Source organism: Gekko japonicus, unplaced genomic scaffold (genome assembly GCF_001447785.1).
Source record: "Gekko japonicus isolate JY-2015 unplaced genomic scaffold, Gekko_japonicus_V1.1 scaffold2186, whole genome shotgun sequence".
Lineage (NCBI taxonomy): Eukaryota > Metazoa > Chordata > Lepidosauria > Squamata > Gekkonidae > Gekko > Gekko japonicus.
In genome coordinates, this window is record NW_015172071.1 from 191,447 (window position 1) to 202,812 (window position 11,366).

At 47.1% G+C, this 11,366-nt stretch overlaps 1 protein-coding gene across 1 annotated transcript in view; it reads left to right on the plus strand.

The window, feature by feature from the left end:
* Positions 1-11,366, plus strand: part of DHX37 (DEAH-box helicase 37) — a 57,293-nt gene that overhangs the window by 29,728 nt on the left and 16,199 nt on the right. The window contains exons 11-18 of the mRNA XM_015420854.1: positions 1,298-1,393; positions 2,302-2,384; positions 3,372-3,519; positions 5,758-5,834; positions 7,180-7,412; positions 8,647-8,758; positions 10,091-10,197; positions 11,021-11,209. Of these exons, the coding sequence (XP_015276340.1) occupies positions 1,298-1,393; positions 2,302-2,384; positions 3,372-3,519; positions 5,758-5,834; positions 7,180-7,412; positions 8,647-8,758; positions 10,091-10,197; positions 11,021-11,209 (1,045 nt within the window). The remainder of the gene's footprint in view (positions 1-1,297; positions 1,394-2,301; positions 2,385-3,371; positions 3,520-5,757; positions 5,835-7,179; positions 7,413-8,646; positions 8,759-10,090; positions 10,198-11,020; positions 11,210-11,366) is intronic.

Genomic DNA, 11,366 nt, shown 5'->3' on the forward strand with positions numbered 1-11,366 from the left:
CACAGTTCCGCAGGGCCTGCAAGACGGAGCTCTTCCGCCAGGCGTTTGAGTAGGAGCCGCCACGACTGTTACCATCTGTCCTAGCCCTTATTACCAACTCGCCGTGAGTGCAAAAATGGTGGTACTGCGTGGAGCTGTGGCCACTAAGGATACCAACCTGGTGACGTCATCTGTTCCCTTGTTAGTTGTTGTGGAGAGCACTTATGTTGCACTGAATGTTTTTAAAATGCAGTTTTAATGTTTTATGTATTGGGCATTGGCCCCATCTGTACGCCGCCCTGAGCCCGTTCGCGGGGAGGGCGGGTTATAAATGTAAATAAATAAATAAATAAATAAAATAAAATAAAGGCGTTTGTAAGCCGCTCTGAGACACCTTTGGGTAGTGAAGGGCGGGGTATAAATCCATTCTCTTCTTCTTCTGGAGCCATCCTCCCTAAACGAAGACAAAAACGTGTGAGCCGATGGCTAAAGAACTGTGAGCTAGCTCACACTAACTCAGCTTAGAGGGAGCACTGGTCTCCACCCTTTGCAGAAGAACTGGGATGAGACCCGTCAGATGGTAGGATGGTGCCCTGCCCCCCCGCCCCCCGCGGCTGGTTCCAGAGGTGACGGTAGGCACCTTTCCTCTGGATGGAGGCTGCAGGGATAAATGATGGACAGGGATGCTGGGTGAGTTTGAAGTCTGTGCGTTGGAATGCTTTTCTGCAAAGCATTCCCTGCAATTCAAAGAGAATGGTGTGTGTTATTTTGGGGGGTGGCTGTTGAGCCAAGTTGATCCCATCTTGGATTAATCGTTGTGACTCCCTTGATTCAAAAGGAGAGAAGAACATGAGAATTGCAGTCCAGGAAAGAGGTGCCAAAGCTTTATATGTGCACCTCAGACCTCCATGTGTACTTACGGCTGCACACTGGAAGCTGCCTTATAGTGAATCAGCCCCTTGGTCCATCACAGTTAGCATTGTATACTTAGACTGGCAGCCGCTCACCAAGGTCTCAGGCTGAGGTCTTTCTCATCACCTCCTGCCAGATCTTTTTAACTGGAGAGGCTGGGGATTGAACCCAGGACCTTCTGCATGCCAAGCAGATGCTCTGCCCACTGAGCCACGGCCCCTCCCTTGAGGGCAGGATGTCCTGGCTGAGCAGTCATGAAGGTCCACAGTGGTGGGAATATTTTTTTTTTGCTGGAGGGGAACTGTGCCCACAAGTGTATTTTGAGAAATAGACAGTGGTTCTTTGGGCCGCTTCCCTTCGCTCTGTCTACATGCGCTCTGATCGAAGACACTTCCTTTTCTTGCAGGAGGCATTTTGGTGTTCCTCACTGGCCAGGCCGAAGTGCATTCGCTCTGCAGGAGGCTGAGGAAGTCTTTTCCTTTCCACAGGAATGCGCCTCGAGGTACCCCCCCCCACCCCCAATGTTCTTTATTTACTTTATTCTGTATCCCACCCTTCCCCCCAGTGGGGACCCAAAGTGGCTTTACATTCGTCTCCTCTCCTCCATTTTATCCTCACAACAACAACCCTGGGAGGTAGGTCAGGCTGTGAGAGTGTGTGACTGGCCCAAGGCCACCCAGCAAGCCTCCATGGCAGAGTGGGGATTCGAACCTGGGTCGCCCAGATACTAGTCAGACAGTTTAACCACTACACCACACTGGCTCTTGAAAGTGAGATTGGAATTTCTGTGTGAAAGACTGGTAAAGGAGGAGATGAAATCTCTACTGAATACGCTAAATGCGGTCATGCAAAGCTCCTTAGAAATCAGGGCCCCCCACACCTTTGCAAGTGACTTGGTTCAGTTAATTTTGGAGGTGGGGGGGGGAGAACATTTCGCTCTGCTAGTCACCCCTCTTCCCTGTCAAGCAGTTTCCCCCCTTTCTCCCTTCATACCTTTCACGATGTCGATTTAACACAGTCACATGAGCAAGTATGGCAGCCTCCGTTGCCCAAACGTGACCCAGAAGGTTTTATAACCTTTCCGGGTCGGGAAATTAGCAGAGTGCTGGATGGCTGAAACTGGAGGAATATTATGACTTCCCGGCTCCAGGCTTTGGGGAGCTCACTTCAGCTGAGCACAGATTTGGAGGTTCCACTTTGTGGCCGTGGCATCTCAGGGCAGGTCCGAAGTTGGTCGTGCCCAGCTGTTGCTCTCCTTTCAAACTTCTTCTGTGTCTTTGAACATCTTGCCACAAGGCTCTGGCTTGGCCTCCCGCCACAGCATGTGCTGCGGCTTTGGCACGGCAGAAACCACCATGTGCTTTTTATTCGTTAAGGGTTTGTTGTGTTGACGGAGGTGCTTCTTTCCAGGTGGCGAAGAGAAGGAGGATTCAGTGGAAGAAATGAAGAAATTTAAGAAAGCCAAACGCAGCAAAAAAGTGGTACGTGTGACAGCCAAAATCTCTGGTAGAAGGCAGCTGTTTTTCCCATACAACAAAGTCTTCCTCCTTACAGAACTACACTGGAAACAGTTTGCCATGCCGCCGTGTTGAAGACACAAAGAATTTGACTTTCTGTTCTTGAAGGCTTTCATGGCTGGAGTTCATTAGTTGTAGATTTTCTGGGCTGTATGGCCGTGGTCTTGGCATTGTAGGGCCTGACATTTCGCCAGCAGCTGTGACAGGCATCCTCAGAGGTATAACGCAGAAAGATGGAGTACTCTCTGTGTCGAGGACCCTGACACAGAGAATACTCCTTCTTTCTGTGTTATACCTCTGAGGATGCCAGTCACAGCTGCTGGCGAAACGTCAGGTCCTACAATGCCAAGACCACGGCCACACAGCCCAGAAAATCTACAACTAGTTTGACTTTCTTTTCAGCTTCCTTTTTTGTTTCTGCTACTTTTAACATGTTAACTTTCTCATGACGGCTAGAAATGTTCTTTTACATGCAAGGTACCATTCTTAAGCTGCATGCAAGTTCCTCATTAATCTATATGTGGTCTGCATCATTTCCCTGTTATCAAACAGCCCAAGATGGCCTTTTGGTATCATAGAGACTATTCTGAGTCCACCTGCCTCACATGTTCCTTCCCTAAAGAAGGTGGGGGGAGAAACCAATTTGTGTGACGCTTCACTGTCTGATCGCCTGGAGACGATTCTTTGCCCTCCCTAGGCGACCAGGCACATGACTATTTTCAGGCTTGTTCTAGAACATATCATATTAGCAATGAGCCGCTGTTGCTGTTTCCGTTTATATACTGCCCTTCCCTGAGTTCAGAGGGCTCAGGGCAGTTGACAACAAAAAATACATTATGAAGCCCAGAATAAAACAGTTACGTTAAAGTTAAAAGAACATCAAATGGCACCAAAGTAGATTCCTCTGGAATTTAAATTTTAGAAAGCCCTTCTCAAGCCTTCCTATTTTACCCCTTTTTCTAGACACTACCTAACATTGATCTGGATAACTACTCTGTTATGCCGGTTGACGAAGGAGACGAGGACAGAGAGGCTGGCGACGAGGATGACGAAGATGCGGACCTTGCGGGCTCAGATCTGGATCTTGACTTGGGAGACAACGGCTTAGAAGGTGGTTTGCCTTTTGGAAGGATATGATACTCACTGTCTGAAACCAAACTTTGTATGCTGTTTTCTTGCCTTTCCCATAGAGGGCTTGGTACATTGTTGTCCTCCATTTTATCTTCACAATGAACTTCGTGGCCGACTGGAGATCTGAACCCAGGTTTTCCCAGCCTTACTCAGACACACTAAGCCAGGGGTGCCCCAACTTTATTGAACCTGCAGGAACTTTGAAATTTCGAGAACAGAGGTTCCCCAGCAAAATGGCAGCCGTGGGGCCCAGTCCAATCACAAAACAGTGGAAACTTCAACAAGATGTTGGGAGGTTCCAAGCCTTCTTACAGTGGAGGTTGATGTTTCTGAACAGGTCCGCTCTGCAGACCCAAAGGTGGTGCTTCTGAGGGTCCTCCGAAACACTTCCTGCTCTGGTGAGCTGGAGCAAATTCAAGATAGCCGCTTTGTTTCAGGGAAGAAGTCAGGGGCCACCAGGAGACATATCAGCAGATTCCATGGTGTCCCTGGGAACAGTGTTGGGAATGACTATACCAGCTGTCCCAGTTTGCAGAATTTCCCATCGGGTTGCCTGGTGGAAATCCTTTCTCACCGCAGGTGAGCAAGCAAGTTTCTGATGTTCTTGTTGAATAGAAGACGGTTGCTGCTTGATGCTGCTTGGGGTTGATAGCCCCAAGTTATATGAAGCTGCGTTATATTGAATCAGATCCTCAATCCATCAGGGTCAGTATCGTCTACTCAGACTGGCAGCAGCTCTCCAGGGTCTCAGGCTGCGATCTTTCTCGTCACTTACTGCCTGGTCCGTTTAACTGGAGATGTCGGGGATTGAACCTGGGACCTTCTGCATGCCATGCAGAGGCTCTCCCACTGAGACACAGCCCCGCCCCAAATCCAGAACCTCTTCCCTGAAGATCGCTGTTGCTTGTGTTTTTCTGATGTTAATATTGCACCATAGATGTGCATCCCTTATTATTTGGCTTCTCCCCTCCTTTCATTTTTTTCCCCACTGTTGAACTTTAATTTGCTGGCTCTTTGGGGCAGGGATTTCTCATGTATTCTTTTTTTTTTAATTAACATTTTATAAGTTTTACGACACAACTGGGAAACAGTTACAAACATTGTATCATAATATCTGATCTTAATGAATATAATATAAGTAGTAATAAGGCCCATTGCAGAAAGAAATGCAACGAGCTCTAGAAAGAGGGCCTGGCGAAGCCAGTTTGAGTGGCTGGAGCCAGGGAGGAGAGGTAAGTGGCCGGGGCAGCAGTGGCGTGAGGGGGGAACCGGCCGCTGTGCATTGGGTCCTCGCCCATGTATGGGGTGCATGACGGATGGAGGGGGGCGTGGGAGAGGACTGAAGCAAGGATCCCCCTCCCCACCCCCAACGCTGCCCCAGCCAGCCCCATGGAGAGTCCTGTCCATCCCTTCCGTCAGCTCCGAGCACACTGAGTCGGTGGCGGAGTCGGTGGCAGCCGTTTCTGTGGGCGGGACTCTGCAACCCAGGCAGCCAACGCAGCCAGTGCCTTGTAAGTGGCAGTTCAGGCAGCCAACTGATTTTGGCACGCATAGAACTTTGCCACTCGAAAATGGAATTATTATTATAAGGAGAGATAAAACCAATCTTAGTTTGTTGTTTAATATAACCTTAGCTTAGCTTGTTATTTAATTCTGTTTTCGTATATCTTAAAACATCTTCATCATGTTACATGTTACTTTGCTGTTTAGCCTGTCTATAAGTGCAAACCTTACCTCCCATTCCATTGTATTTGAAGAAGTGTCCATGCACACAAAGCTCGTACCTTGAATAAACCTTTGTTGGTCTTAAAGGTGCTGCTGGACTCTAAATTTGTTATAATAAAACCAAGTAACAAAGTGGTCAGTATGTATGCTCAATTATGAACAGTCAGAATTATCTAACAGTGCCAGTATGCATTACACAGCCAATTATTGTACTTTTTAGAGCTATTGCAGAGCAAACCTATCCAGGTGTGTTACATTTATAGGTGTAAGTGTCCAATATATGGATCAGAGGCTTGAATATCATTTTCAGTGACATTCTCAAGGAATGGAAACCATTTCTCCCTGAACCAGGTAGTTTTGGGATAAATTTCAGATTGAAGAAGGTGATATTTCTCATGTATCTTGATGGGAATTACAAACAAATGATCAGTCAGCATACTGCTTGAATGTATAACATTGTGTATGTGTGTGTCTTTGTTTAATGTGCACACAGATGAGAAACCAGACTCTTCTCTTCCGCTGTACGTTCTTCCGCTGTACTCCTTACTGGCGCCAGAGAAACAAGCCAAGGTAAAAATCCTTCTCTTTCCTCCTCCTCCCAGCAATATCACTAGAAACTATGGCGCTGCAGTGAAATAGAATTGGAAGATACATCGCTATTGGCTTCTGGCTGCATCGAATTTTTCTGACGAAGTGATAAAGGTACACAATTGAGCCATTACAATAGGAAAGTGTACCTGACCTTAGCAGCAAGCTATCAAGAATGAGGCCTCTGATTGATATCTTTGTCTTTGGTCACAGACAATAATCATGAAAGAATTTCATCTTGGTCAGTTCATAAGAAATCACTATTGCGTTGTAGCGTCAGGAGCCATCCGGTAATGTCATTTGTCTGACCACTGAGGAAAGCCAGTGGGCCAAAATAATGGTCCTTTTTGGTTGCCGTTATACATTTTGATTTGTTTACCATTTGTTTGCAATTTATTACAGTTCTGCAGTTCCACCGAGCTTTTGGTTGAGGTGGAGGATGTCCCCTCCCCTTGACTTGGCCCCCCCATCAGTGGCCTGAATCCTTAGAGAGCCAGTTTGGTGTAGTGGTTGAGTGCGCGGACTCTAATCTGGGAGAACCGTGTTTGATTCCCCACTCCTCCGCTTGCACCTGGCTGGATGACCTTGGGCAAGCCGTAGTTCTGTTAAGAGCTGTTCTTGAAAAAGAGCAGTTTCTGTCAAGAGCTCTCTCAGCCCCACCTACCTCACAGGGTGTCTGTTGTGGGGAGGGGGAGGGAAAGGAGATTGTAAGCCACTCTGAGACACCTTTGCTTAGTGAAGGGCGGGGTATAAATCCAATCTCCTCTTCTCTACTTAATCCTTAATTTTTTAATGCCATCTTAACTGCTAAGAGATCTGATATCTGTTAGAGTTTACATGGTAGGATTTGTGTTATTTTTCTTCTCTTCTTAATCCTCAGTTTTTTAATGCCATCTTAACTGCTAAGAGATCTGATATCCGTTAGAGTTTACATGGTACTTAGGATTTGTGTTATTTTATATCATCGTTTTAATGATTTTTAAATAAATAAACAAATAAGTGGTTTTAACTGTATTGTATTTAATACTATTGGAACCCACCCTGAGCCTGCTCACGGGGAGGGCGGGGTATAAATCCAAATAAATAAATAAATATTGCCAGGGCCAGTATCTATTTTTTTAAATCTACTTCACAATAAATACATGTATATTTTTGTATATCTGTTAATATTTAATGTTTTTAATTTGACTAACAGAATTACTGAGCATCTACATTCAGGTCTTTTTAACCTATAGGTCCTTAATTCAATTCTGTTTGGGTTAAGTCCCCTCCCCCCCCCCTCAATTTCTGTTTTTCGCTGACTCCAATCCTCCGTGTTTCGTCCCAGGTTTTCAGGCCCCCTCCTCCTGGGACAAGGTTGTGCGTCGTGGCCACCAACGTGGCCGAAACGTCTCTGACGATCCCCGGCATCAAGTACGTGGTGGACTGCGGGAAGGTCAAAAAGCGTTTCTACGACAAAATCACCGGGGTTTCATCTTTCAAAGTCACCTGGACGTCTCAGGCTTCCGCCAACCAGCGGGCCGGCCGAGCAGGCCGCACGGAACCGGGCCACTGTTACAGGTGAGCTGCCATTTTGTGGGCGGAGAGCCCCAGAGTAAGAGAATTCTGGGAGAAGTTGCGTATCCTTTGTGTGTTCCACGTTGTGTGTCCCACTGGTTGTGTGCTCCACTGTGTTCTAACGGTTGTTCTTAGGGAGAACCGAAATGACACAAGAACTGTGTGGTAGCTTTGGAGTTCTTTAGAACTCTGGCTGGATTATTCAAAATAGAAGCACTGGGATAGATTTTTCAGGCCATGATTTTAAAGGCTTTTTCTCTTCAGCCTCTCTGTGCTCAACGCCAACAGACCTTTTCCAGCCTTTGGTGTCAAGTCACACCCTGGTGCCTCCGAGACTGTGGCAGGTTAGGACCTGAGGTTTGACTATAGGAGGCTCAAATAAGAGGGAAGGAGGGACGGACGGCAGATAGGGAAGCCGGCAAACCAAAGAGTGATGCTGGGAAGGTGAAGAAGAAGGATTGGATTTATACCCCGCCCTTCATTACCCAAAGGTGTCTCAGAGCGGCTTACAAACTCCTTTACCTCCCCCTCCCCACAACAGACACCCTGGGAGGCAGGTGGGGCTGAGAGAGCTCTGACAGAAACTGCTCTTTTTCAAGGACAGCTCTTATCAGAACTACGGCTTGCCCAAGGTCATCCAGCCAGGTGCAAGTGGAGGAGTGGGGAATCAAACCCGGTTCTCTCAGATTAGAGTCCGCGCACTTAACCACGACACCAAACTGGCTCTCTAGGTGATGGGCAGAAACGAGGGTTGCCAACCTCCAGTCAGGGCCTCTTATTAAAACTGACCTCCAGACGACCGAAATCAGTTCCTCTGGAGAAAATGGCTGCTTTGGGGGATGGAACTGATGGTATTATACTTTGCTAAGGTTCCCTCCCCTCCTCTAATTCCCTTTCCCCAGGCTCCCCCCCCCCCCAAATCTCCAGGAATTTCCCAACTCAGTGTTGGCAACCCTAGCAGAAACACTTGGAGCAAGTGAAGCTGGAGTCCAGTTTTTGCAGGAATAAAGGTCACGGGGAGGGCAGGAAACGACGAATTATGCCACATGTCAGCTCACGAAGGACCCGTAGGAAGCGGGAGGCACCACGCTCAGACTGGGGAAAGGGCGCTGGTGTCTGTGCTGTGCCATCTAAAGGATAGGGGCGATACCTCTCCAGTCCCGGCTGATCCCGACATCTGGCTGCATAGCTGAGGAGAGCCATTGAGCCTGGAAAAAAACCCCTCTCTCTCTGGCAGGCTGTACTCTTCGGCCGTCTTCAGCGACTTCGAGAAGTTCACTCCTCCGGAGATCACCAGGCGACCCGTTGAAGATTTGATTTTGCAGATGAAGGCGCTGAATATCGAAAAGGTGGGGACTGAGGCATCCTCGTGGTCCGTCCTTGTTCGGGGGGGGGGGACTGCCCTCCCCAGCGGCTTTAAAAGCCACAGATCTCGAAGTGCGAGGCAGATCCCCGCCGCCGCCCTGCCCCGCCCCGTCTTCGTCGCTTGGACTGTTCTGTGGCAGAGTCCATTCTAGAATATCCCAGCGAAAAACAACAGTCTTCCGACTCTATGGATAGGGATTATTAGGAAAGGGATTGTGAATAAAGCGGCTGATATTGTAATGCCCCCCGTATAGATCTATGGTGCGGCCTCGTTTGGAAGACCGTGTCCAGTTCTGGTCACCGTATCTTAGAAAGGACGTTGCAGAGCTGGGGAAAGTAGAGAAGAGGGCAACCAGGATTATTAGGGGATTGGAGCACCTTCCGTCTGAGGAAAGGCCGAAGAGACTGAGACTTTTCGGTTTAGAAAAGAGATGACTAAGGGGAGACATGGTAAAAGTTTGTAAGATTATGCATGGGGTAGAAAGAATACTAGAACCAAAATACTAGAACTCAAGAGTTTACAATGAAGCTGATGGGCAGTAGGTTTCAGGATGGACAAAAGGAAACACTGCTTTACTCAGGGAGTGATTAAAATGTGGGATTGGCTGCCAGAGGATGTAGTGATGGCCAGAGGAGTAAACCGCTTCAAAGGGGGATTAGATAGATTCGTGGAGCCAGGACCCAGCAGGGCTCTTCTTATGTTCTCCTTGCTGTTGTGGCTTCCTGCGGAAATTTCCTAAGAATTACAGTTTGGTAAAGCGCTGAGTGTTGACCACTTTCCCCAGAACTACAGTTCCCAGCATTCCCTGAAAAAAGGGGTAACAGGTCAACTTTGTGTTAAGTCTTTACAGACGTAACCAACCCCTAACTTGGGCCAGCAATTTTCCTGCTGCGGGAAGACCTCTCTAAATGGTCAAAAAGAACAACATTTGAGTCCAGTCGTGCTTTAAAGACCAACCAGATTTCCAGACTCAATACTCGGGGAGCCTAGGGTCTTGAAAGGTTGCACCCTGGAAATCGTGTTGGTCTTTCGGGTGCTGCTGGACTCGAACCTGGCTCTTCCGCTGCAGACCCAACACGGCTACCCACCAGAAACACTTGACTTCTACAGTGTCTGAGTTGCTAATGAAATCTAAGCTTGGCGTCTTACACCTGGGGGGTTCTTTGTGGTAGTCCTGTCATCGGGGTTAGCTTAAATACAGGTTGTTCACTGTTCCATGGCTGGACTTGAAATGGAACACTCCTTACCCTGTTGTTTCGGACGTTACCTGTCCTCCCCGCCCCCTTAATGGTGGCTGTCCCCCTTGCGTTTGTAGGTGGTCAACTTCCCTTTCCCGACACCCCCACCAACGGACGCGCTTGTAGCGGCTGAGGAGTTGCTTATCGCTCTGGGGGCCTTGCAGGAGCCCCCCAAGTCTGGAAGGTATGGCACACCCGTCTCAACGATCCCTGAATCATTCATCTCCTCTCACCGCTGATTCTTCTGTTTGATGGCTCTGTCGGTGTAAACTGACTTTTAAGTGTCAGCTCTTTTTTTCCCCAAAAAAAACAATTTATTAGGATATATTATTAGTTCAAACATACAACACAATATTTTTTGGTTATACATCCTTTCTTCTCTTTCCCCTCCCCTCCTGGCTTCCCACAGTGCTCCAACCTCCAGCCCATTTCTTAGTTCTTTTCTATTTTCCACTTATCTTCTAATCATAGTCTACCGGTAACATTTCTTTTCTACTAGTATTTTCTCTTAATTAACTTTCATCTAATAACATTAACTTTTCAATATTTGTCAAAGCAAATTAAATTGTCCTTTACATCCCAATATTTTTCTAAGTACTTTTTAAAGTCTTTCCAGTCTGCATAGAATTCTTCTGCTTCAAGGAACTTAAGTTTTCTTGTCGTTTTGTCCATTTCAACCATAAATATTAATTTCTTTATCCATTCCTCAATTTCCGGGATTCTGTCTTGTTTCCAACATTGTGCATAAATCATTCTAGCAGTTGTGATCATATATCACATCAATGTTCTTCTCTGCACATTAACTTCTTCCATTTTAAGTCCCAACAACAATATTTCAGGTTCTTTTTTAAAATTGCATTTTACATTTTTTTCCATTTCTTTATGTATCTCAGCCCGATAATTTCTTGCCTTGTCACATGTCCACCACATATGATAAAAGGAGCCTGACTTTAAGTGTCAGCTCTTAATGGCTTAACCATGTCTAGAGAAATGTTCTCTTCTTCTAGGCCAAAGAAACTCCAAGAAGCAAAGCTGAGCTGTCCCATCAGCCCCCTGGGGGGCACCATGGCATCGTTTCCGGTGGCGCCCCGTTACGCCAAGATGCTCGCCCTCAGCAGACAGCACAACTGCCTGCCCTACATGATCACCTTAGTGTCTGCCTTGACAGTTCGTGAAATTTTTGAAGAGTTTGACAGGTGAGGTTTCACCTGGAAGCATAGAATGCCAGCCGGCTTGATCGCCTGTGGCGAGCTCCAATACACTGCAAGCGACCGGGGAGGGAAACATTTGTGAAAGTTTTGCTTTGTTTTTTTATAAGGTGGCTGCTGATTGATATGTTTGGAAGCAATGCAT